This window comes from Phocoena sinus, chromosome 3 (assembly GCF_008692025.1).
Source record: "Phocoena sinus isolate mPhoSin1 chromosome 3, mPhoSin1.pri, whole genome shotgun sequence".
Lineage (NCBI taxonomy): Eukaryota > Metazoa > Chordata > Mammalia > Artiodactyla > Phocoenidae > Phocoena > Phocoena sinus.
Window position 1 is genome coordinate 42,300,695 of NC_045765.1, and position 27,892 is coordinate 42,328,586.

Here is a 27,892-nt window from a genome sequence, read left to right on the forward strand (position 1 = left end):
TGCCTGCTTCAGTACCTTTGCTCACAGTGATTCCCTCACCAGAGATTTCCCTCTTCATTTCTCTTGCTTTTGTAGAAAATCTTATCTCATTTTTCAAGCCACAGTCCAATGCTTCCCAGAGGTCTCTTTTCACTACAACCCACACTAATATTTCCTTTCTCAGAAAAAAATCTAGCTTCAACTCTACATACCACAGAGTTTAGTCCTCAGTGACACATTCCCCTAGTTCCCTGTGTTCCAAAGAGGCAGCAGGGTGCAGTGAAAAGAGCCTATAATTTGGGACCGGTAGGATGAGAACCCATTATTCCCATTATGATCCAGGCTATGCAATTCTGAAGATCTTTACGAAGTAGCACAGGCATCCTTGTTCATCCACCTAAACAGATGCATTGTGTTCCATTGGATGATGAACCATCACATTTTTCAGTTGATGGTCAGTGGGCTACTTCTAACTTTTTAAAACAGCAGTGAAATGAAAATCCTTATACATGCATCTTGCAACATTTGCACAATCATTTCTATAGGATAAATGTGTGGCCTCCAGATGGACCATAATTTTAAGGCCATTTGTAATCCTTTCTGCCTTTCCGCCCCTCCATTTATGTCTAAAGCACTACAGGTAAAAATATGCCCTCTCCAGATTTTAGCTCTGACTGTGGAATCTACCCTATATCCACAGTCACCTCCCAGCTGAAACCAAGAGGTTGGCCTCTCCAGAGCGGCACCAGTTGCATCTTTGCTCTTGTCGGTTTCACCATCTGCCTCACCCAGCTGGCCGTGCTGCACACACTCTGGTTGGGGCAGAGCGCACTCCTAGGGACTTACCTCTTCTTCCCCAGGAGATGGCTTTTAAGGACAAAGACACTGTAAGGAATATTAATGGAAGAAAACCCAAAGCAACAAAGGTCTGTTAAAAAAAAAGTTAGGGAACCCTACAGAAGAAAAAGGATGCTTTTTACTTCCATGAATTCTAACAATCCACAGGGAGCCCTAAGGGACCTTCAGAAGATTTTTGGTCATGGAAGACAACGGTGTGTCAAAGATAAATCACGAGTCTTTGAATCCAATAGACATAGGTTATAATCGCAGCTCTGCTGGGTAACCATGAACAAGGGGATTAATTGCTCTCAGCCGCAGTTTTCTCATCTATAAAATGATGTTGATGTCCCTGAGCAGAGGATGTCACGATGATTAGAGGTAACATCGTATGACACTTACGAGAGTGCCTGATACATAGTAGGTGCAACAAACTAAGTGATTATTACTACTGTTTTCCCAGCAAAGAGAAGAGTAGAATGTTCCTGAAAAGTGGGGTAACTGGCAACACTAGGATGACCGGGAACTTTGTTTTCTAGGTTGGTCTATTTAACTTCCTTTCCTCCAATTCTTCCTGCTTTTCCTCCACATTCATTGAAATACCAGGACTGAGTTGCCCCATGTTACACAGGTAGTTAGTGACAGCCACAAATTCTCTCTCTTAGGTTGCTTTCTCTTCATTAAGTGCAGAATACGACATGGTCCTTAGAAGGCTACTTGTGAAAGTGCATGTATTCATTCAACAAACATGTGTTGAGTACTTAGAACACACAACACCCCGTGTCAGATTCTGGATGAGCGGCAGAGATAAGTTTTCCAGTATGTGTTTTGATAAGAAACAGAAATGGGCAATGGTAGCTGAGGATTGAAGATATAAGATGCCCTCGGAGAGATTCAGGTGACCATGGCGACAGCAACAACTATGTCAATAGCATTTACCATTTGTGCTCAGCCAAGGCAGAGCTTTCCACGCATTACGTCATCTAGACTATCCCTTTGAAGTAGGTATTTTTGTTATCCATTTTCCAGAAGAAGAAACTGTGGCGCAGAGAAGTTATTTTCCCACGCTTACGTAGCCAGTAAGTGGCAGAGCTAGGATTCAGCTGCAGGCAGGCCTATTCCCGAGTTCAAGCTATAACTATTACTGCAAAGCATAGCTTCTGGGGAGTAATTGGACTTGGGAGGGAAGGCAAAAGGGAGGGTCACTGAGGGGGAAAGATGGGAGAGGGTGCTCCAAATAGAGGGAATGACAAGGCTATAAAGGCAGCCTGGGACTGGGGAAACAGAATGAAGCACAATCTGGCTTGGCTAGAGCCTTGGCTGGACCTGGGAATCCAAGGGGCACTAGCTTTAGATGGGAGCTGGGGACATACCAGGAACCATCTTGCTCCCATTTTGAAGAGAGGAAAGTGGGACAGAGAGGGGAAGCGACTCACCCAGTGGGCTAGTAGACTGAGACTGAGCTTCTTTCTAAGATCTTTTACCACCCCCTCCAACCCTGTGGGCCCGCTGCCTGTGACACAGCTGCTCCTGTTTGCCCCCTTGGGAAGGGCTCCATTCTGCTCTCAGCAGCCACTGTGCCTCCTCATTTTAAGGTCCTTTCTCCTTAAGCCACCGGATACACAAGGTGACTGTCATCATGTAGGTCTGTTGTTTCTGTGTTAGTGGAATGCGTTATTTTCTGCTAGCTACTTGGGCTTCATTCACCTATGATCTTGCTTGAACACAGGCTGGCATAGAGGTATTCATTTGCCACAGTTGGATGGTGGTACTTAACTCATATTCAAAACCATCAGGCTCCCCATAGGACTCTGAGCATACATCCCATATCAATTAATTATGCTTTCATTTTTCCATTTTTAGAACTCAGTACTTCTTTCCAGGTGAACAGTTGGGTCTCTGGATCTCAGATGCTATATTTCCAGAGAGGGTTTAAAAAGAAATGGGGGTGGGGGGCTTCCCTGGTGGCGCAGTGGTTAAGAATCCACCTGCCATTGCAGGTGACACGGGTTCAAGCCCTGGTCCGGGGAGATCTCACATGCCGCGGAGCAACTAAGCCCATGTGCTACAACTACTGAGCCTGTGCTCTAGAGCCTGCGAGCCACAACTACTGAGCCCACGTGCCACAACTACTGAAGCCCGTGCGCCTAGAGCCCGTGCTCCACAACAAGAAAATCCACCGCAATGAGAAGCCCGCACACTGCAACCAAGAGTATCCCCCTCTCACCACAACTAGAGAAAGCCCGCGTGCAACAACGAAGACCCAACGCAGCAAAAAAAAAAAAAAAAAAAAAAAAAAAGAGGGGGTTCTCTCTAGGAAAATGTAGATCCCAGGAAGATGTAGACGGGCCTTTCTGGATATAGAGTTGTGGGGACTGTCTTTCTTTTAGTGCAGCCCTATTCACGGCCTGGATTTTCCAAGATATGTGAAAGGAAAGAAGAACATAGCAATCAGTTTTTTATCCTTCGAACCAAAAATGAGGCCTGTGGGGGAGAGGAGAATTCCTTTTAAAAAAATCCATAAATATGATATTCCAAGTGTGCCTAAATGCATTAAAGGCACAGTGGTGTTTTATACTCCCCAGCATTCTTCCAGGGGTCCCCAGCTGATGACCCACAAGCTGAGTCTAGGTGTGCTTTGGTTTCATCTGCAGAGTTCTCCTGGCAGTGACTGTCCAGGGCTGAGTGGGAGCAGCCCCTTTTTAGCTGATACAGGCATGCCCAGTTCAGCACAGCTCCTAGCTGACCCCTGTTTTTGTGTTACTGAACGTATGCTGGTTATCTGTGTGACCTTGCCTAAGTCCCTTTCCCTCCCTGTAAGCCAGAAGCTTCACCTATCGAATTGGGATGGGGGTGTTGCCTACATTTTATTTTGTTTATTGCCTACCTTCTCTCCCTAGAAAGTAAGCTCTAGGAGGGGTTTTTGTCGGCTTTGTTCGGTGGTGTCTCCCATAGCATCCTGAACCATGCCTGCCATATAACAGGTGCTAAATAAACATTTAAGGAGAGAATAAATGGTCCCGAACATCCCTTTTGGCTCTGGGAAACACTTTCTGAATGTTTGCTTATTGTGATTTTGGAGGGAAAAAAACCTCTCTCCTACAATTAAACTGACTTCCACAGCAATCTAGAGAGAAAGGGAGAACAATTTGACTTCCCCCTTGCTGGTGGCTGAGAGGCAGAAAATGATACTTTTCATTTGCATGTCCAGCAAAGCTTTTACCCTCCTGTCACTGCCTTCCTTTGAATATTTCCATCTGGCTTGCACAGGCTCTGAAGCGTCTACTCCTGTGCTTCCCCATGGTCTGCAAAACTGCTCAGTATCAGAGCCTGGCTGTGGGTCTCGCCATCAGGTAGCAGACGGTTAAAGTTGAAAAGGAAGGAGGCACTGAGCTGGAGTCCCCCAGTGATGAGGGACACACTGTCCCTGCACAAATCACCCCTGTCACAGCTGCGGTACCTGTTCATGGCGAGGGGGACGCCATCAGGGGGAATGTACTGCGGTGAATCCTCTGTGAACTCCTCCTGGTAGCCTGGCCTGCAGGGGCAGCAGGGTCCCGGCAAGTCTTCTGCCCTCAGTGGCCATGCCCAGGGCCTCATTCCCCTGGCAGGTAGCACACCACAGGGCAGCGATCAGGCAGATCCTGGGCTCGGTGTTGGCTGCAGTTGACTGGTACGATTTCAGGCTGCCCCATGGACCTTACTTCTTACACTTCTAACCTGAGTTCCCTGAACAACCTCCTAGCTCAATGGCTTTCAGACTTTAATGCCCAGCTGCCCTGGGGGAAGGGGAGGGCTTGTGAAATGTGTATTTCTCTCTCCAACTGCAGAATTTCCAATCCCATGGACCTAGGGCGGGGCCTGGAAATCTGCATTCTTACAGACATCCCAGGTGATTCTGACGCAGGGGTCCCAGCAGAAACCCTCATACCTGGTCCCAAGACCGAAAGCGTCTAACACACATTTCTTGCATCATCGCTGTGCACACATCCTTATGACTCTGTTCCTTGCAGCAGTGAACCTGTGTACTGAATGAGGATTATGCTTTCTAAAGATAAACTATTTCACACATTCAGGCTGCTTCCGTCAACTTCCCTGAATGTTTACCCCCCTTCTTTCCCCTGCAACACTCCAGTTACATCAATATGGGAAAGGGGAAGGCGTTTCCATGCCAATCTCTGGGAGGGAAGCAGGGAGAACAGGAGGTGGAAAGGGGAGGTTCCTCATCACCCCTCCATGCACTGTCATGCTGGTTGCTGTGAAAGTTCTGTGTGAATGTGAAGGTCAGGCTGCCATTGTTTATCAGCTCTGTTCACTGGCTACTCTGTTCCCATGGTGAATCAGTCTCAGGGCCCTCCACAAGCACATTAACTGGGGCAGGGGCTGTGGTAGAGGGTTCCCAGAGACCTCCAAAGTGCTATCACTTCCCCGCTTTAGAATTCTTCTCGCTGAGAGTAATTATCTCTGCTAGGTGGAAATAATTATCATACATTCTGTCACATTCTAAGATCAGGAATACAAGAGTTCTGAAAGCTGAAATCATAATTTCCCATTTTCCTCTCTTCCCCTAGGACCTTCCAAACCCCTCTCCTTTTCCTTACTAAGGTCATCCAATCCCAGCAAAGTAGAAGCCAAAGGGGAGGTAGGGTCCGTGGGAATAAAGAGTTGAAAGGCTCACTGTTAGTTCACTTGCAGGCAGTGGAGCCTGGGATGAGACTGCAGGGTAGGCAGCACTGGACTGGGCGCAATAGGCCAGAGGCATTGCCTTGGTGACCTTAGAGAAAATCCCTTTCCCCTTTGGAGCCTCAGTTTTCTCATCTGTAACAGGATGGATGAACTAGATCATTCTCATGATCGGAGCCAGACCTAAAGGTCTCTGGAATTGTGGTGCCATGTTTTCCAACTGCTCCCTACCTCTTGGAGACACCATTGACTTTTCCCTCGCCTCCCCTTCAAACATCCAGTCTATCAGCAGGGGCTGTCAATTCTAGTTTCAGAGTAGACCACTAATCCATCTCCATGCCCATCATAATTTCCATCACTGTAATTGCCCCTAGACAGACGTGAGAACCTATTGCTTGGTCCCTCTGTTTCCACTCTTGACTATTCTCTGCTTTAATTCATTTTCCTCATAGCTCCCCAGAGGAGTATTACAGCATGTAAATCAATCCTTCCCTCGCTTAAAACTCTCCAGTGCCTTCCCATTGCATTTAGAGTAAAACTTTAAATCTATACTATGGCCACGGCGCGGTCTGGCCTCTGCCTACTTCTCTAATAATACAGCCCTGTGTAAGCTTAGCTCCTTCTTACCTGTCTGCTCCTTGGAGGAACTTTCTCAGAACACCCTAAGTCAGTCCCCTTTAATTCCACTTCCTTTATTGTCTAGTGCTACGGAAGATTCATTTTATTCACAGTGCATCACAGTTTATACATTCACAATCGTTTATGTAATGTCTGTCTTATACCGCTGTACCTGCCGTCACCTTGAAGGAAAGACTCCCGCCCCCCCCATGCTCCATCATCAGTATATCTTCACATCCTCGGCACCCAGCACCCCGTGCTGCACCTCATGGGCAATTAGTAATATCTGTTGAATAAATGAATGACATTGGCCACAAATAGGGTCAAAAGCTACAGAAAGGAAAGTTGGGGGAACTAAAGATAAATTTTGCCTGGGATGATTTTTGCCCTTCCTTTAAGATATCCCTTCTCAAAATGTTCCTGTCCCTGAAAAAAGAAATCTAAAGTATCTATTAAAAATAGGTCTTTGGGCACAAGACACAGGCCTGCAAAGGCAACTCATGGATGGCATTCTTAATATCTTACCATCAACCTAATGAAAAAAGTTGTAATTTGTGACCATAGCTCAATTGAATTTTAACTTTGAATGTTAAAATAGGCTGTATGAAAACAATTTCTCATAGAAACATTTTAAAGGGAGGAGAGAAGAATCTTGAAAGCAAATCAGCAGTGTTTACTGGCATATATCACTGAAGGTGCTATTTACGTATTATTTTATCTATTCATGGTGCTGATGAACAAAACATTGACTTGGGTGCTGTGGCCGGTGCTGCCGGTTGACTCACCAACATCCATTCCAACCCCTTCCATTTTAGAGGCTAAAAAACCTAATTCTTGCCATTTCCACCTTCCTTGTCACTAGAAGTGATTGTGGGCCACTGTTCTGACTAATGAGATAGACAGAAGGAGATGTCCGCTTGGGGTGGGGAGTATATTGTTAAGCTTTTGGTTTCCTGATCCAAAGAGACGGAACTGGCTGCAGTACTTTTTCCCCCTCTTGCTGCTTGAACATGGACGTGACATCTGGGAGCCGCCATTTTGGGCACATGAGAAAAGGCTGGGGCAACCATAGCACAGCAGACCCCGATTTCACTGAACCATGAGCCACTGTCTGCCTCCACTCTCATTATAAGAAAGATAACTCTCTAACTGTTCATGTTACTCTGGTCAGATTATTGCGTTACTTGCAGACAACCACATCTGGCCACATTTCGTTGTCTTGGTTAATAGACTTTAATATAAATATTGATGAGATTAAGAAAAGATAAAGCTACTTGTGTGTGCATGCAGATACATGCAATTTAGGTGGAACTTAATCCCCCAAGTTCTAAATTTGTGAGGATTTATGATATATTCTATTAGTAAATAGCAAGAACAATTAATTGAAGCTTATTTGAGAAGATGTTTGAGTATAAAAAGCCCTTAAAAATACCTCCTGCTGTAGCCCCAGTGTGTCTAGTGCTATGCATATCAGAGGCTCATGAAACTTTGTTGACTTCATCAGGAAATATGTAAACAACAACAACAAAAGCTTCCACTGGTGTTTGCGCTTGTCTCCTTGGCTCTGGTTCTCATCACTGTCCTAGCATCCTTGTGTTTTTGTCTGGCCCTAGTGAGGTGAAGTATGTACCTTTTCTCTTTAGCATATATTCCCAACAAATGCTGTGATGCATATTCCGACTCTTAGCGGGGTTTATGCAGGTCCCTAAGTGCTGGAATTGGCTGAGCTAGGCGTGGTAAGCAAGAGTCCATCTCAAGTGGATAAAACTCCTTTTTCTGCCAGGTAGACTCTTCTCTGCCTGTCAGACCCCTAAATCCAAAATCCTTCCTCCCAGTCCCTCTGAGGGGGAGCCTCAGAAATACAGGTATTGCTGGTCTCAGGAGTGAACCACCGTTCTGCTTTGTCCGTGGACTTCCCCAGAAGAGAGAGGTCCAGTGGCTTTTCAATCAGTGTGAGCAGTGGCACCCTTTCTTCTAGTGAAGTTTAGCAGAAGTCCAATATAGAAAATCGATAAAAAGAATTGAAAATAGCTTCTCTTTTGTTGTGCTTCCTGTGTGCTGGCTGGATACTGTGTTATGGGTTCTATATGTATCAGTCTCTTTTAAACCTCACAACAATACTAGGGTTGTTTCCCATTTTACTGGTGAAAATACAGAAGCATAGAGCGGAGTTGTTTTATTAAAAATGGGAAGGAAGGCGGCTTGGGTTTCCTGTTTGGTCACCTCAAGGTCAATTCCAAAGTAGCCTCGTGGAACCCTCAGGAGTCCTGGAAACACAGTTTGAAAATACTCTTCTAGTCAGAAGTCACAAACGCACATACCCTTTCAGGGGCAGCTGAGTCACACAGGAATGAAGCTGATCACCTGGGGGCCGTGGTCAAGTGGGGAATACACGCATCAGCTCAGGAGGGCAGCTGCCACTCAGTTTTGGACCATCATTGCCAAACTGCAGGTTACACAGAAACATGCCCGGTAGAGGATTCAGTTTGTGGGTCACTGACTTGAGACTTCAGGAAGAATGGTGAGGAGTGTGAAAACACAGCCTGAGGTCAGTCCACAGGGGTGCCATTAGCGGGTAAGATGCCCAGCCATGAAGGAAATAAAGGAGAAAAAACAAGCCCAGGGGTCTTTTCAGACACATGCATGTTAGGATGGCCCATTATACTGAGTAGTGAAGAATCATTTCTTCCCATTGTTTACCTACTGGCCTGAGTTATTTTTAAGCAAGCCCTTCCCCTTCTTGGTTGTCTCTGCTCTTTACCATGTGTTTGCCAGTACTGGCCAGGCATCCAGTCTCACACCTCTTCTCCCACGCAACCCCCCCAACTGTCTTCTTATTTAAAGAAAAACAAGAGTATAATGGTGAACGATGAGACAGTCTAAATTATACAGCAGGCAAAATGAGTCCTGAGGGAAGCTCCTTAGGAAGATTTTATTCCATTGCCACTTAGGAATATTGGTCCTCGCTGACACCCAAATGCGAACCAGGTGGTAAAGATGCCTCCAGGACGTGTCTGTGAGGCCTTGGTATTTATGCAGTTACGCCCCCAGGAAGTGAGAGTGTGTGCAGATCTATTCATGCAGCCCGATTCTAAGCCATGCCTCCCTGCGTGCTTTAGAAGCTTGGTATCTATAAGCGACTGCCTACTGATTAAAGAGCTCATCGACATTAAGCAACTGTAAAAGGAAATACAGTCAGCACTTATTTATTTGTGACATGATTTGTGACATGAACTTTCCAGAATGTAGTTGAAAGAACGTTACACACAAAGAAAGGGGGTCAGTAAATTTGGGAATTGGTGTAGGTTGGTAGTTTTCAGATTTCTTGTTTCCCCTCTCCATTCCACTTTTCCTTCTTCCTCCCTCCCTGCCTCCTTCTTTCCCCTCGCCTCCCCTCCCCTCCCCTCGCCTCCCCTCGCTTCCCCTCCCCTTCCCTCCCCTTCCTTTCCCTCCCCTCTCCTTTCCTTTCTGTTCCATTTTTTCAAAAGAAATTGTATTCACAAGCCCAATACGTAAAACAGACAAAAATGGCGCCACTCATGTCTCCTGTGGGGGCTGAAACCTCACTGATTTGGTCACCCCAGTACTCTCAGTATGATGTCTGAGGCATTTCTAAGAAACTTCATTTTCCAACCGTAAGAACCAAATTTACATCACCGTTGGAACTAGATTATTTCCAAGATCTTTCTCAGAACCAAGAAAAGAAGACCCATTTTCTCTTAAAGATGAAGAAACCAGGGTCTACAAGGGCCAGGTGACTTGTCCAGAGACACACAGAAAGTGCTAGAACCAGAGTGAGAACCCACTCATAATTCAGTGCTCCTTCTACCCCCTCGGAAATAGTTCAGGATGGGGGTTGAATCTTGACTCACCTAGCTATTAGCTGTGTAACCTTGGAAAGATATTCAGCATTTCTGTGGTCCCTCATTTGTAAAAGGAGATAGAATCCCACCTAATGCTTCTGCAAAGATTCAATGAAATAAGGCATGTAGAGGACTCAAAACCTTGCTTACTGTATGTGGTAGGTTCTCAACAAATGTTAGTTGTACCATACTGTCCCCCGTCCTTTCTCTGTACCTTTCGGCTCCAGAACATTAGAGTCATGATTATGCCTGTTCATCTTGACAGAGCACATCACCCAGATAGCAGATAGAACTGATCAAGGCACAGGACGTGTCCATATACTCCACAGCATGCAACAGACAGCTGACAGTAAAGCATAGTTGAAAAACCGAATACTATAAAGTCTGGAAAAAATTCCCACCCTTGATTTCCCAGTATTTGTATTTTCCTATATATATGGCATTGAGCAAAGGGGTTGAGAAGAGCTGACTCACCTTGGAGAAATGTCACATCCTTGCTGCATGAAGGCTCCCAAGGAGAACCACAAGCTGTTGAATATCCCAAACTCATTGGACTGGTCACTGGTTGTCTGGTCCCGCCCTTCCTCAAACTCTTCACTGTGCCATTCGTAGGGGCTGAAGCGGCTGACCAGGAAAAGGACAACACTCACTCCAATGTAGGCGAAAACAATACACATCCAAATCTCATAAGCCAAAGGATCCAGGAAGGAGAAGACCCCTGGCTTAGACTTCTGTGGCTTTTTTATCATGATGGAGATCCCCAAACTCATAAATGGTTTGGAGAAATCTATCACCTCTTCCCGGACCAAGGTGATAGTTAAAGGGGCCACGGCCACATCTGCTCTCTGCAAAAAAAAAAAAAAAAAACACAAAAGAGACGCCCTTGAGTTCAGCAGCTCTCTGTTCTCTTATTTTTCTCTTCACTGTGAATATTCTTTTGTAATCTTAAAGGATGTGAGAGTTGGAAAGAACCTTAGAAGTCCAAACCCTCCTACTCTCTATAAAATATTTATGGTGAATGGATGATCGGCTCAATATCTCACAGGAGAGATTATCCCATTCTTTGACAGTTCTAATTGTTCGGGGCGTCTTCCCCACCTTATGGAAGGGGCTGTCATATATCTGTTATTTTTTGCCTGCCCAGCAGCCATGCCTTCTTCCTCTGGAAGAACTACTGCCCCACGCTCAGTCCTCCTGGTTCAAATGGGACTGATCACCCTGGTTATGAGGTGAGGCATATCACCCAGGTTTGGCCATCGGTGTACACTACTCCCCTGGCCAGAATGGTTCATTCAAGGATGGCACAGGACCCAAGTCTCTTTAATGAGCATGAGCCCTGAAAGTCAGAGTGAGAGATGATCCATGATGACATAATTTGAGTCAGCCTTAATTCAGGGCTTACCCTGGACTCCCTAGGATCATATGTCAATATGCTCTTTTGTTTGTCCTCAGGAACATGATCCAATCAGTCTGTTTGCTTAAGCCAGTTTGAGTTGGGCTTCTTTTACCTGCAACCAAGACAGCCCTGGCTAACAAGCGAAGGCAAATTTAACTCAGTAAATATTTACTGGGTGCTTATTATGCATAAGCCCTAGGCTGGAAGGGAAGCTGTGGTCTCTACACTCAGGGAATTACAAACTAGTAGGCGAGATTAGTACACACACACAAAATTTTCCAGTCTATAGACTGGAGGCATGCTGTCTAAGAGATACAAAATGCCACAGGAGGTCAGGAAGGAATTAATTCTGGCTGGGGAGATCAGGGACTGCGCCATCAGAGAGGTGACATGTAAATTGGCACTGAAGTGAGAGTAGGATTTCAACAGGTTGCTCGGGTACAGAATACATTCCCAGAGAAGGGAATCATGTGAGGAAAGTAGTTTCTCTCTGGCAGAGAGAAAGTAAAGTAGTATCACAATTTTTTTTTTTTCAAGGAGACTGCTAAGAAGTGCACAAATAACTCAGTTTTAAAAATTCATGTAGATAAACATAAAATGGTTGCAAGAAATGTTCATCTTTGTGCATCCGGCATGTGGAGTCACCAGCCTTGCTCTTCTGTCTTTCCTACCTCTGCCTAATGGCAGAGGCACTGGCATCTCTGCTGTAAAATCCACTGCTCTCTTGACCTGAGATCAAGAGATCCTGGAAACCTAACACGGTTCCATGGACAGATGCCATGACATTCATTTTTGAAATGAGAGGCATGTCTGTGCAAGTCTGTTGGAGGCGGATGGCTTTCTCTTATGATGCTGTGTAACAGTCCAGATGTGAGGCTGGGGACAGATGCTGCGCAGACTCCGGCCCCGCCCAGCTGCCGGCTGGTGTTGCTTAGGAAAGATTTCCTGTGGTTACTCTCATTGGCTGAGATTTTTGAGAAGGCCTTTTACATGGAATAAAATGCCTGGCTTTAGAATGACTTAAGTTTCTCACTTATAGAAAGAAACTTTCTGTAAAGCAATGTGGGATTGAATCTGTATTTCATAGTAATCTTTTTTTTCCCTAACACCCATTGCATAAATCTTGATACTTTTTACAAACACTTACAAGCCATTGCCAGGAAGAAGATATCTCTTCTTTCCTCTGTAACCTAACATAGGTAGAAAAGGAATGGGGGAGAAAAGTCATGGAACTGACTTAGAGGGAACGACCACAAGTTACCCAAAAGGGAGGTGGATGTCGAGCTTCTAAAGTGGTAAAGGGAATTGAATGGATTTGTCTGATGCCTCCGGATGTGAGTTAATAAAAGGGACTGTGAACTGGAAAAAATGTCACAAAACCACATGATCTCATTGCTTAGTTCATTTAGCAGTTCCAAGATTGATTCCACGGAACATTATTTTTAGAAGGATGTTAATAAGTATACCATGAAAATAAACACAAATGTAAACAGACTACTTTGGGGTCAGACTTCTCAGAACCTTTAAAAGACCACTATGCACTGAGAATTTCCAAGAGGGGTAAGTAGATACAGTGTTTCCAAAATTCTTTGGCCATGGACCCCTGAGGGTCTTCAAAAGGCACCCATATGCATAGGAGACACACACAGCGGGAGATGCTTAAGTTCAGTGACCTCATTTTGCAGATAGGAAACCCAGGTCCAGAGAGGAAGGGTGGTTTGTGCAAAGCAGCAGTGTTTTCAGCTTGTTTGATGTTGACTGAGAGGCTTCAGGTGTTGATTTCCAGCACCTGAGGAAGCTACTGGACCTCTGCAGGATCAGTCAAGGGCAATGCTCATCTGGGAAAGTAGACCTGGCCGCTTTGCTTTGTGATTCACTGACCACGCGCCCTCCAGTGAGATGGCTGTCCTTTTGGATGTCAATTTCCTCTTTAGAAAAAGAGGCATAATAGTTTTTGCTTTATCTATTGGAGAGCAGTGTTTTGTGAGAGTCAAAAGAATTCAAATACGTGAGGGTACTGTGACCCGTGGGCATTTCACAGGTGCTCAAAATTATTCTCTTAAACAGATGTCTTGCGACAGTGATTCTCAAACTTGAGCGTGCAGCACGTCCAAAGCACCTTGGGGTTTTTTTTTTAAACCACAGATGGCAGAACTGCTAGATCACTGGGTCTGGAGAGACCTGAGAATTTGCATTTCTAACAAGTTCCCAGGTGATGCTGCCGCTCCAGACTTTGAGAACTACTGACCCAGGAGATCCCCAAACAAAATACATCTGTAAAAAATCTTGGGTAAAAGAGTAAACCGTGTTGATGCAGTAGGTAAAAGCAAAAATTGAAGAAAATGATCAGGGATGGAGATTCACTCTGAGCCAGGCACTGTTTAGGGGAATACTCGCCACCCCAGCCCTGGGATAAAGGATTCAGGGGTAACCCTTGGGAGGAGGCCAGTGGCTCGCAGGAGTCATGTAGCCAGTAAGCTGGCAGAGTCGGAATTCATATCCAGGTGTCTGTCTCCCAAGCTCACTCTCTTTCTGCTTCATTAAGACAAGGAACAGGCAAGAAAGTCACTGAGAATCAGGCACAAAGCCATACCCATGCAAGAAGCAGAAATTTCTTTTGCAGCCTGTGGCATCTGAGAATGCAGACGCTGTTGCTATTCTCATCACTAGTTAATAGTGGCCTTAGAGTCCAGTGCTCAGATGGTGTGATTTCTACAGAGGCAGTATGTCCCAGCATGCAGCGTTAAGAGCCAGGGCTGCATGTCCCGACGCTGCTCTGTGTCCTTGGCCAAACTGCCTAATCTCCCCGGGTCTCAGTGTCCTCATTTATAAAATGTGGTAAATAATCATATCTACCTTCTGGGGTTGTTATGAGGAGTAAGTGAAATAATATGGGTATTTAGCATAGTGCCTGCCATATACTACATGCTGACGTGCTACTATTGTAATTGTTGATAAGAGCAAAAGGGAGCAAAAGGAAGGTGAGAGACACCCTGGTTGACTTAGCCTATTTAACAGGCACAGAACGAAGAGATTTGGAGGCCTCCGAATGAATTTTTCTGATCTTGCTGGTCGTTTGTGGCTGAGAGGTGCTTTCCCCAAACTCCTCTATTCTTCCTCGGTTGCAGGGGGCGTTGCAGAAAAAGAAAGCCAAACTGAAAATCCAGAGAGGGCATCCATTTGGGCCCATCGTGGAGTTTTCAGAATACAGTTTTTTTTTTTTTTTTTTTTTTTTTTTGCGGTACGCGGGCCTCTCGCTGCTGTGGCCTCTCCTGCTTGCGGAGCACGGGCTCCGGACGCGCAGGCTCAGCGGCCATGGCTCACGGGCCCAGCCGCTCCGCGGCATGTGGGATCCTCCCGAACTGGGGCACGAACCCGTGTCCCCTGCATCGGCAGGCGGACTCTCAACCACTGCGCCACCAGGGAAGCCCCAGAATACAGTTTTTACTGGGCAGAGGGACAGGCCTTGTGGAGGTGAGGGGAAAGGGGAGGGCTAGCAGTTGAGGCATCCAGAGGTAATTTTGGTTTGTCACTGATGAGCCAGTGACCCATGACTAATGGCTGGCTACTGGGGGGCTTGCCCTTAGGATAATCATATCATTGTGCTGCTCAGATCATAGGCCTTTTCTAAGGGAACATGGGATGAAGGTAAAGATGAATGTTGTTGGAGGTGAAAAGTTCACAGTAGTTGCCATGGGGATGACCTTAAGAGCTTGGTGGAGGTTCCCATGGAAACCAACCTCAAGATGCAACATTAATCACCCATATCTCTATCTTTCACCCGTGGAGCTTCCCAAAGGTGAGAGGCAATAGAGGAGGAGAGAGGGTAGAAGCACGTCCCCCTTCTCAACTCCTTAACCATCTTCCCAGGTTATCTCATAAAGCCACCTTCCTAGAAAGGGTTTTCTTTGTTCCATTTCTTTCTTCTTTGAATTCCCTCTTTATGGCTCTCATGGCCATCATGACTCCTATTGCCTTGATCTGAGACAATGAGATTTTAAAACCTCCTAAATGGGTGCTTCATCCTGACCAGAACTCGACACTGGCTTGCGGCTCGGCATATGCTTCTGTTCAGAAACCCAGCCTGGAGGCTTTGATTTCTATGAGTGAAGCTCTGGTGGTCTCTTTCCTGCATGTGGTGGCAGGATTCTTCTTCCATTGCCTTTTGTTGTTCCTCTACTCAAGTACCTTCATGATCTTCCAGTGCCCACTGAATCAATCCACACTCTTTCCCTTGTCATTTCTTACTCAGACTTTATCCCTGACTACTCATCCCAAGCCCTCTACAAAAATCATCAGTGTTTTCTCATTCTCCTTTCACACCTTACTTATTTCCATCACCATTCCATAGTTTATACTTTAGAAATTCTTGGGCTGCCTTTCTATTTGAATATGGCCGTGTTCAAGTTCTACATCTTTCTTGAGGGCTAGACACACTCATATTAGCCTTTTGCTTGAACCTTGATTCTCTGCTGTCTTACCATTCTCTCATTGTCTTTTCTACCCCATAAAATGTTAAAATCCTTGGGGACAGGGATCAGATCTTTTACTTCTCAATGATTCCTTAAACACTTAAAACAATTCAGGGCATTCAGTGGCTTTTCCAAAATGCTTCAGTTTATTGAAGACTTTATAGCAATTGTGTGTGGTCTTATTTCAAGTGTGGTGAATGGAGTAGACCAATCCCTATTCACAGATAACTGTTATATAAGGCAGGGTAAGCCATAAAAGAAGCAGAAGCTAAATTCTACAAGGAAGGCAACAACAGTTAAAAAGGGTTCTCCCCATACCTGTTACGGGGAGAACGAAATGACATCTTGGAAAAAGTAGTATCTGATACAGGTTTGGGGGGAAGGGTAAGATTTTTAGAGGTGCAGAATGGAAGGGGACTCGAGAATAGAGTGACTCAGGGTGGTGTGGCTGAAATGGAAGGTGCTAGAAAGGGCAAGTAACTAGAACGTTTGGTTGTATCCAGGCTACCCCCAACACCAGGGAAGAAATTCATATTGAGGGAGACATAAGGGACTGAGCAGGGAAGTAACAACTCAGCGGTCTGCCTCGAGAAAACTGATCTTGAAGCTAAACTATCACCTGTATTGGTTGATGATCAACTGAAGTCACAGGACTGAGCTGAGTTTGGCTGAAGGAGCTGGGACCAGGAACCTGAACAAAAAATGTCTTCAGATATGGGATTTTTGGACTCCTCATCTTTTCGGCATCAGTAATACTAAATCATGGGGTCTAATGGGCATCTGTGGGCAGGGCCAGCCAACCACCAAATGATTTCCTGTCAACCTCTCTGCCTCCGCTTCCAGCTGCCCACCCTGTAGGGAACTTACTCCATAGACCAGCTCTCCCACCATGCCATTCCAAGCCTTTGTGTCAGGGTCGCGGGCTCCATATTTCCCATCGCTGACGATCTCAAGACGGTAGGAGTAGCCCACGTGCTTGGCAATCTCTGCTGCCAGCTCCACGCAGTAGCCCTCGTAGCGGTCATTGCCTTCAAACTGGTTGGCATTCTTCTTGAGCATCACATAAGGGTCCTCCTGGTGGAGAAATGGGAGACAGAGAATGTGGGTCTGGGGCTCACTCTTGCGGAGGGAGGCCTTTGGCATGGCAGAGGAGGGTGTCTCCAACACTGCTAAACCCTGGGGAAGTCTCTCTGGCCCCTAAATCCACTTCCTGCATTTCTGCTCCTCCCATTACAAAACTTCTTGGGTTAAGGAAGCAAACTATTAAAATAGAATGTTTCACTGGGACGCCATGCCTAGCCTTTCAAGTTGTTCCGGGAGCTCTTTGTATTTTTTGGAGGTGTTAGGGGAATAACCCTTAAATAGGCTCCAGCTGTCTCATCACTGAAAATCATAGCAGCTTTACTTATACTCACTTTAGGTGCTGGACTTTAGGGAACTTGCTTTGAAAATGGCTTCTACTAAGGAAGGGTAGAGTCAGAACCACTACAATTTAGTCTCGCCCTTATGTTTTATATATATTAGAAACTGTGGCTCAAAGGAGGGTAAGTGACTTACTTATCCAAGAGCACAAAGTGAAATCATGGCAGAGCCAGAGAGCAAAAGTCCCTCTGACTTTCAGGATATTCCTATTTTACTTCCTCTTTCTACCGACCACAGTTTTGGCAAGAAGAATGACCAGCTTTCTCTCCTGGGAAAACCTTTGTGTTGGTCTGTCTCACATCCCGGGTAACCTCCATGAAGGACTGAGTACTCACTAGGATTGTAGTGACGATGTACGTTCTATTCTGGACACTTGAGTTATCTCCCCCGGCTTGAGCATCCGTGGCTGCAGGGACAAACTTATCATCTTCATTCCAGTAGCCAATCTGTTAAAGAGAGGAAGGTGCTGACATAAGGTGATCCAGGCTCCTCAGGAATGGCCCACTCTGGGTCCCCCAGCCAACACCAGACAGGAAATCAAGGAGCTGAGCATCACACCGGCAATCCTGGACACACCAGGCTCTGAGGTATTGGTAGATATAAACAACAAGAGACAAGATGCTCTCTAGGTCCTCCCATCCCCACCCCATGAAAATCCTCATCATGATGGGTAAGCCTGAAAATTGTCTCTTAAGGGGCGAGGGTTTAACTGTTGATGCAGCTAAACTGTTACGTACGATGCGAGTCAGGGCCATAGAGATTTAATTCCCTGCAGTTGTTCACAAGGCCAAACCCCACCTCCTCCCATGCCTAGTAACCCTTCTCTTCTGAACTCATTCTGAAGTGTAGTTGGAATCATATGATTTAAACCTTACATTCTTGTTTTCTTTTGCTTTTTTTTTACATCTTTATTGGAGTATAATTGCTTTACAATGGTGTGTTAGTTTCTGCTTTATAACAAAGTGAATCAGTTATGCATATACATATGTTCCCATATCTCTTCCCTCTTGCGTCTCCCTCCCTCCCACCCTCCCTATCCCACCCCTCTAGGTGGTCACAAAGCACTGAGCTGATCTCCCTGTGCTATGCGGCTGCTTCCCAATAGCTATCTGTTTTACGTTTGGTAGTGTATATATGTCCATGCCACTCTCTCGCTTTGTCACAGCTTACCCTTCCCCCTCCCCATATCCTCAAGTCCATTCTCTAGTAGGTCTGTCTCTTTATTCCTGTCTTACCCCTAGGTTCTTCATGACATTTTTTTCCCTTAAATTCCATATATATGTGTTAGCATACAGTATTTGTCTTTCTCTTTCTGACTTACTTCACTCTGTATGACAGACTCTAGGTCCATCCACCTCATTACAAATAGCTCAATTTCGTTTCTTTTTATGGCTGAGTAATATTTCATTGTATATATGTGCCACATCTTCTTTATCCATTCATCTGATGATGGGCACTTAGGTTGTTTCCATCTCCTGGCTATTGTAAATAGAGCTGCAATGAACATTTTGGTACATGACTCTTTTTGAATTATGGTTTTCTCAGGGTATATGCCCAGTAGTGGGATTGCTGGGTCATATGGTAGTTCTATTTGTAGTTTTTTAAGGAACCTCCATACTGTTCTCCATAGTGGCTGTACCAATTCACATTCCCACCAGCAGTGCAAGAGGGTTCCCTTTTCTCCACACCCTCTCCAGCGTTTATTGTTTCTAGACTTTTTGATGATGGCCATTCTGACTGCTGTGAGATGATATCTCATTGTAGTTTTGACTTGCATTTCTCTAATGATTAATGATGTTGAGCATTCTTTCATGTGTTTGTTGGCAATCTGTATATCTTCTTTGGAGAAATGTCTATTTAGGCCTTCTGCCCATTTTTGGATTGGGTTGTTTGTTTTTTTGTTATTGAGTTGCATGAGCTGCTTGTAAATTTTGGAGATTAATCCTTTGTCAGTTGCTTCATTTGCAAATATTTTCTCCCATTTTCAACCCACTGAGGGTTGTCTTTTGGTCTTGTTTATGGTTTCTTTTGCTGTGCAAAAGCTTTGAAGTTTCATTAGGTCCCAGTTGTTTATTTTTGGTTTTATTTCCCTTTCTCTAGGAGGTGGTTCAAAAAGGATCTTGCTGTGATTTATGCCATAGAGTGTTCTGCCTATGTTTTTCTGTAAGAGTTTGATAGTTTCTGGCCTTACTCTTGTTTTCTTTTTAGGTTAACTGTATTTTTCCATCTGGATTTAACTTTCTAGGTGGTGGTTATTTTATCCTTTATTTCTCTTATTTCCAATTTTTGACCTATTATAATACTGAGAATATAGTCATGCCTGCAAACACTGATTGACATTATTTTTTTAAAAAAAAATAGTAGTTATTTATACTGACTCATTTTCCAAGGTCTTTTAGCAAATACTTACTGGATCCCTATTGTGTGTAAGACTCCGAGCTAAAACATTGGTGGTATTGTGGCAGGGTTGAGAAAGATACAGAGAAGTCTCGGAGATAGTCCTTGCTCTGAGTATCCCTCCAGTCTATTTGGGAAGACAAGACACACACATGCACGTGGCCCCAGAAGTGACAAGTGAGTGGCTCAGGTAGCTTGAGCCTAAGGAGTTTGGAGAAGCAGAAGTCTGGTATGGAACCTATGCTGGGAAAAAGGCAGCAGGAGGAGGTGAGGCTTAAGTCAACGAGGGATGGAAAGGTTGAGCCCAAACCTGTCAGGTTGGAGAGAAGATAAGCCAAGATGGGAAGGCGGGAATCTGCCCAGATATGTAAGTTCAGTGGGTCCTGAGTGGAGGATAGGGTTAGTCCAAGAGGGCAGTGGGCGCTTGGGTCTAGGTAGCAGAGGGATTGGAAGGCCAGGCTAAGTGGTGTAGACTTTATTCTGAAGGCAACAGGGAGTCATGGAAGGTTTGGGAAGAGCAGAATGGCGTGGCTAATAAACACACACACAGACTCCACACACACCCCTATGTCTATCTATCTTTTATTTTATTTTATTTTTTGGCTGTGTTGGGTCTTTGTTGCTGCGCATGGGCTTTCTCTGGTTGCGGTGCATGGGCTTATTGCGGTGGCTTCTCTTGTTGTGGAGCATGGGTTCTAGGTGTGCTGGTTTCAGTAGTTGTGGCACACAGGCTCAGTAGTTGTGGCTCACGGGCTCTAGAGCGCCGGCTCAGTAGCTGTGGCTCACAGGCTTAGTTGCTCCACAGCATGTGGGATCTTCCCGGACCAGGGATCAAACCCATGTCCCCTGCCTTGGCAGGCGGATTCTTAACCACTGCGCCACCAGGGAAGTCCCTGTCTTTATACATCTTTAGACCGTTGTGTTTTGTTTTGTGGTCATTCTGCTGGCTGTAGTTTTAAAGGGCAAACAGGAAGGAGAACTGAAGCGCATGTGCAGGGGGAGGAGCAGGTCTGTAAGTCAGCCCAGGTTCACAAAATCCAAGGCACATGCCAATGGTCCACTCAGATGTCACCTTCACCTTGATGTCTTTCCCAGTCCCCTGAGTTACAAAGAAACAACTCTCCCTGCCATTTCACCGCCATTAACAACAGTGGTAATAATTGCCAACACTGATCATGTTCTTGCTCTGTCAGAGGCTGTGTTTGATAGTTTTTGTGCCAGTTCATCTGGCTTGGAAGAGTTTGTTAACTTGCAAGGTGATGGTGGTGATGCAGCTGAGAAGTGGCTGAGCTCAGCCTGGAATGGTGGTCATCTGTCTCCAGGGGCAGCTTTTCATCATGACGCTGTTCTTTCTGCGAGGGGACTTAGCCCTGGGCTGGGAATCATATTAGCTGACAGTTACTGAGTGCTTACTGTGTTTTAGGCACTCTTCTAAGTGTTTTTTATGTTTTAACTTCTCTCATCCACACAAAAACCTATGAGGTGGGTAATCAGTTATCACTCCTATTTTAACTGTGAAGAAACTGAGATGTAGGGGAAGTGGAATAACTTTCCCAAGGCCGCAGGAGAGTCGTGGAGCCAGGATCGGAGCCGGGCAGGCCGATTGCAGGGCCGTGTCCTTCTGTGTTCCGCTGGGCTGCCAGCTGGCCCTGAGCGTCTCATGTGGGTTCCCATTGGCCCCATGGTCTAGCTGTTGGCATGTCTGTCCCCATCTCTCCACGATGCTGTGGGCTTCTCAGGGACAAAGCTAGAGGTCTGTTCGTGCTAGGACCCCTTTCTTAGGGCCACAGATTGTACCACAGAGAAGCAGCTCAGGAAAGGTTTGTTGAGAGAATGAGTGCATCCAACATGGAGACAGTGGATCCTGTTCATGCTGAGACAGTTCAGAGGCCTGAAGGGGGTCAGGGGGAGCTGTCTCTCAGGACACTGGGTCAAGATTTGTCCTCATGCCGGCATGGGTACCATGTTGCCTGTGTGGGGCACTTTCAGTCAGCCTGGAAGGGGACATGTCTCTCTAATGACACAAGAACCAGAAACTTAGATTTCCAGAATATCAGAGCCAAAAGAGGCCTGAAGAATCATTTCCTCCAACCTCTTCCTTTTTTACAGAGAGGGAGACAGAAGTTCAGAGACCAGGGGACTTGCTCAAAACCAGAATGTAGTCCTGCCTCCCCCATTTTGCTAGGCCAGTGTTCCATGGGACCCTAGGGCATCTGTAAAGGCCCTTCACCACTTTCATGGGAGGTGAGGGGTCAGAGAAGAGGGGGAAAGCCCTGGGTTCCTCACCCTTGCTTCAATAGTCAGTTCTGCTTTTAATCTATTTCACGCTTTGAGGTTCCCCTTAAGAGTTCATTTTTACAACGAGCCCGTTCGTTGAAAAATAACTATTTAAAACCATTATTGTAGCATATCGTGGGGCGAGTTTCAGAAAAGAATTTCCAAACTACTTTCCTAACACTTAACTGTATTTTGCTCTTCCCCTATGCAAATAGCACAGACAGGCTCGGGATTATTTTCTCTGTTGTACAGAAAAGAAAACTGTGTCTTGGGGAGATCAGATGATCTAACTTATATAGATTAAATAGCAGATTAGTGGCAGGGCATAGGAGCCAGGTCATGGACTTCAAAGGTAAAATTATTGAATATAATCAGTACACACTTGGGAGACGATCAAGCAAATGTAATTGCCATTTTCTTTCCCCCTGTAGTTGATGCTATGGTGTTTTCATGCCCTTCTCTTTCCCCTCCTCCTCCTTTTTCTTCCTTCCCTCCCTTCTTTCCTTTCTTCCTTCTTCGTCTTCAGGATTAGTCACAGGTTTAGTTTTTCTTAGTTGTTCAAACTCAACAACTGTCAGCCTTGAGGAAGTTGCCTTCTTTGACATGCAACCAAGTTCTCTAAAACCTGTTGTGTTTTCATAGGTAGTATTTTTAAAAGTGATGGCTTGATGGTCCAGAGATTGGTCTCTGGCATCAGACAGACCTGTTTTAAAAGGTAGACTTTTCTTATTAGTAACTGTTTGACCTTGGGCCAGTTACTTGACCTCAGTGGGCCTCCGTCCCTGCTCTGTAGAATGGATACAACAAGAGTACCTGTCTCGCAGGGCTGCTGTGGGAACCAAATGCGTTCGTGCATGGACAGCGGTACGCATAGTGGGTGGTTCATATTAAGTCGCCAGTAAACTGAAAAATGATACCCAGTAGGGTAATGCCTGATGGAAGGCTCACAGGCTTCTATACTGTAGCACCTTTCAGTTTCACTTTGCCATTGAACGTTTTCAGTCTCCAAAAGAAGTATATATTATGGAGTATTTCTCAGACGCATTTGACAGCGTAACCCTCTTTACATGCAGAATGTCCTAGGATAAATGGTGCAAACCCCACAAAGCACGGCTCTAAAATATCAAGTTATTTGATCAAAGAGAGGGGGGAAAAGCAAGATAAATCTGTACAGACCAGATTTATATGGCTTAGAAAGAGATTTTAATTTTTAGAATAGGGATCCTTCAGAGCTGGTATTATAGCACTAATGTTAAATTGGTATCTATAGAAATTATTGTCTAGCTTGGCTTATATCAAAAGCTAGAGGAACAGTTAAATGTTGTAAACAAGCTTATTTTATTCCTAACCCCTTTGTAGGGAAATAAACACTATTGCCAGTCAGAAGAGCAGGGTGATGCCAAAACCCAGCTTGCCCCTCATGTAAGCTAGCAGGCTGAGAAATCTCCTTCCACATTTTGATGAAAAGAAAGCTGTCAAAGATTTTTGAAGGGACATTGCACTTCAGAGATGAGAGCAAATTTCCCTTTCTTAGAGAAGTGGCCTGGATTATTATACAGCCCTTTGATTCTCTACTGAGGATATGTAGGAACTTTGATTCTATCTCAAAGTAAATCAGAGCTAGTAGTTTGGTAAAAATTGGGGCCCACCGTTCAGGAGAGGATTTAAACAATTCTGACAGTGAGAGGTCTTCTCTTGGGGCCAGTTATAATTTTTGATCTCCTGTTTTCCATCTGCTTCTAGAGATTGTTTGAATATATGAAGTGAGTCTAGATGATAGATTAGATTTTTTTAAGTAAATGAAGTCTACAAAGGAGATGATCATTAAACAGTACATTCAATTGATTTACCTTGCATAGTCGTCAAATCAAATTTCCACATTTTTAGCTCTAAGCTTCCTCTGAAGACACAGCCCCTGACCTCCAAAAATGAGATCGATTATAATAAATTTTTAAGAAGGAAGACGTCTCTTGTGGCAAAGACGACCCAATGACCCCCAAGGATTCTTGTTCGCCTTGCATAGCATACAGGTATGGTGGGAAGTAGCTACCTGGACAGCAGTTGCATTTCCCAGCCTTCCATATGTCTAGGTGGGCCAGGTGATTGGGTTGGCCAGTGGAATGCAGCAGAAGTGATGCACGTCTCTTCCAGCCCGACTCCCCCAAATCTCCAGCACAGTTTGTAATAACTTTCTTCCTCACCTGTTAGCTGGCTGTTGATAGCCAGGAAGACCCAAACAGACAGTGGAGCCTCCATAAGCCTAAGTCTTAACCAGAGCCCCCAGCCCCCATACTGGTCACTGGGTGAACAAGAATGAGACCTTTGTTGCATTAAACAGCTGAGATTTTAGAGTTTATCTGTTACTGCACCTAGGGTTATCTTAACTAACACGCTTAAAGAATTTGAACTTCATAAGTGTATGTGTTAACTTTATCTGAGTTCTGCTTGAGATGTTTTTTAATTAAATTTGCCAGCAGTTTTTTTTTTTTCTTGCTGGCAGATCTATGGAAATATGGGCCAGAGTAGTATGCTCCCTGGTTGCCTAGCATCATTCAATACACTACCCACTCATTTAATGAACAACCACTTACTTGCATGTGCTTACTTATGTGTCAATATATTGTGGGCACTGAGGATACAGTAAATAACAGAACCATGTCCCTGTGTTAAGAGAGCTGACATTTTAGGGGCAAGGAGGTGAAGAAGAGGGGAAGAAAGACAATATATATCCAGACCAGGGGTCATCAAACTTTAAAGAGCCAGACTGCAAATATTTTAGGCTTTGGAGGTCATGCAATCTCTGTAGCAACTACTTATCTCTGCTGTCATAGTGCGGACGCAGCTATAGACGATACCTGAACAAATGAGTTTGGCTGTATTCCAAGAAACCCCACAAAACTCTATTTATGGACCCTGAAATTGTAATCTCATATAATTTTCACATATCATGAAGTAGTCATCTTTTGATTTATTTGAAAATGTAAAAATGATTAGCTCATGGGCTGTACAAAAACAGGCATTTGGCTGAATTTGGCCTGCAGGCTGAAGTTTACCAACCTCAGGAGAGATCAGTAAACCAACAAGAATATATCAGAAGGGGTAAGCACTGTGAAACATTGGGACAGTGGGATTGTGCTGGGTGGATGGGGGTCACTTTAGATGGCTTGGTCAGGGATGGCCTCTCCAAGGTGACTTTGCCTGGGCCAGACTTGAGTGACACGGAGAGACACTGCATATGAAACTACAGTGATTGAGAATGTCGGGTAAAGGAACAGAAGGATGCTATAGGGTAGCTGTGGAGTTATGAGCCAGAGAAGGAGGAGCAAGGGCTGATGTCAGAGGGATGCAGCGTCTGGGGTTCTGAAGGTCAAGACAAGAAGTTATATTTCACCTGCAGTAGGAAGCCAGTCAAAAGCTTTAGGCAGAGAGAAGCAATATAGCCTGATGTATATTTGAAAATGATCATCCTGGCTCTTGTGTTGGGAAAATGGCCTTCTAGAGAGGCAAGAACGTGGCCAGCAGGACTAGTGACTGGCAAGGAGGCTCCTGAGTGAGTCAGGCAGGCGTGGAAGGTGGCTTGGGCTCTGGGGTCCGCAGTGGAAATGGAGAGAAGTGGTTGGATTGAAGCTCTGTCTTAGAGCTACACCAGGTCTCAGTATGTCCAAAGTTGGGTGGCAAGGATTTACAGAAAAAACATCCAAAGGACATCTGGACTAGAGAGCTGTGCATTGACGTCAGTAGGACCTTGTGTCACTTTCTTCCCTGCCCAGTCTTTCCTTTCCAGTTATACTTGGGTCAGAACTGGGGATGACAAACTTGGGGCATGGCAGGGGGTTACATATCAAGCTGAAGTGACACTTGGCCATTTCAAGTCCAAAATTAGCTACAGGACCAGTAGTGATGGGCAGAGATGGTTAAATCAACAATGATGGTCCCTTCATGAAAGACTTTCGAGAATTTTCCTACACTTCTCTCTTGGCAGCCAGTTACCAGAATTTGTGATCCTTCATGAATTTGACAAGGTATTTTATTTGGATAGAGGTCCCTAAATCAGCACCCCACGGTGAAGTGAAGTCTCTGAATGGGATTTCCCAAGGATTTAGCTTTAGTGGAGCCAGTGCCCATTCTGGCATTTGAAGATCCTAAGCATTTTATGGATGTATGTGTAGAGCACACACATTTCAGTAGGATGTCAAAATGGACCCAGATAACTAGAGGGTGTGTTGGCAGATCGGTGGCCATGATATGTGCTTACAGATCAGGGGAGAGTCCTCAAGGCCCCCGGTCAAGCAGCAGAAGCCCCTGTATTACCTACATCAGGTAAGGCCAGGCACTGCTCACTGAAACCAGCACAACAAGGTCACCGTGAATCTGAGAAATTACTTTGTTAGGAGGCTGACTGAGTAAAAGGCCAGAAGCCGCAGATGTGGAGGAATTCATTGTCCTCAAGTCAGATTCCCCGTAAACAAAGAGGATGCTTAAGCCCACATTCTAGGAAAGGATTTAGTCATTGGAAAGGTTGAAAAACAGCCCCAGGATCTGAAAAATAAAGCACAACGATTTGCTTGTGGATTTTAAGGTTACTCTGTAATTTCTATTTGCTGATTTATCCATTCCATGGGCTTGCACAGCCTGAATCACTCAAAATCAGGGCTGACATAAAAATCCCTGTGGCCTAAAGAAGGCAGTTGAAACAAACAAACAAAACATGGGCTGAATGTCCACTCCATTCCAGGGGCTACTTTTGGGAATCCCTTGATACAGGCAAGTGGGTAGCAGACGTCGTTTCACTCAGTGCTGATGGCGACCCTGTGAGGTAAAGGGCATTATTCCCCATTTGGAGATGATGTGACTGAGGTCCAAGGAGGCTAAGTTGTTCAAGGTCACGTGCCTAGTAAAGAGTAAGGCAGAGACTTAATTCGGGTCGTGTCTATCTGCAAAGCCTGAGCTTATAACCATTCTGCCAGTGTATCTCACCAAACCACCCAGAGCATCATGGACCTCCACAGGCTGGGAATAGAAAGCATGAGCAGAGCTGTTCTGTAGAACTTGCTGGGATGATGGAAATGATCTATTGAGTACATCTGTGCTGTCTAGTATGGCAGCCACTAGCCACCTGTGGCTGCTGAGCACTTGACATGTGGCTAGTGCAACTGAGGGGCTTTTAAATTATTTAGAATTAAAGTTAAATGGCCATCCACGGCTAGTGGCAACTGTATTTGACAGCACAGGCCTAGAGAGCATCAAGTTTGAGAGATGAAGACCCAGTCTTCAATGTGCCAGGCACAGCCCTCAGAACTTCCGCACCCATTAGATCATTTAATCCTCTCAGTGAGCCTATGAGATTGGCATTGTTATGGTGCCCCCCACTTAAGGCACAAAGAACCTGATTTATTTGTCCAGAATCACAGGCTGGTAAGTGGTGATGCCAGGATTGAGTCCCAGGATTCCAGAGCTAATACTCTGATCCATGACACCCTAGTAGCTTTATACCATGTGTGCAATGCCTCTTACCCATTACGCTGTGCCACCCCAAGGAACTAGGAATGTGAGGAAGGCCATGGACGGTAAAACAGAGGCTGCCATGAGTCGTAACAAGGGAGCCTAGGAAAGGAGTAGCATTTTCTCTGAGTGTTGATGGCTGAGGAGGAATTGGCCAGGCAAAAGAAGGGGATGGGGTAGGGGGAGTCCTAGGCAGAGGGAACACGTTTGAAGGCTGGGAGGTGAGAAAGAACATAGTGTATTCCTGGAAGTGAAAGTTGATCAGAATGACTGGAGTGGAAGGAGGAAGGAAGTGAGTGTCAAGGGTCAAGGTCAGAGAAATTGGCAGAGGACAGAGCACACAGAATGTGGTAGAATTCTGAATGTTTTCTCCAAGGATTTGAATGTTGTTCCAAAATGTTTAATATGCATACATATTATACATTACATACATATACACAAACTAA

The 27,892-nt window shown here is 45.2% G+C and overlaps 1 protein-coding gene across 7 annotated transcripts in view; it reads right to left on the reverse strand.

The window, feature by feature from the left end:
* Window positions 1-27,892, reverse strand: part of GRIA1 (glutamate ionotropic receptor AMPA type subunit 1) — a 307,667-nt gene that overhangs the window by 78,893 nt on the left and 200,882 nt on the right. For all 7 annotated transcript variants that reach the window (XR_004349192.1, XR_004349193.1, XM_032626637.1 and 4 more), the window contains 3 exons: window positions 17,606-17,716; window positions 16,716-16,922; window positions 10,455-10,825 (listed from right to left, as the gene is read on the reverse strand). Coding sequence is in view for 5 of the 7 variants with exons in the window: in XM_032626637.1 (XP_032482528.1) it covers window positions 10,455-10,825; window positions 16,716-16,922; window positions 17,606-17,716 (689 nt within the window). In the remaining 2 variants the exon portion in view is untranslated. The remainder of the gene's footprint in view (window positions 1-10,454; window positions 10,826-16,715; window positions 16,923-17,605; window positions 17,717-27,892) is intronic.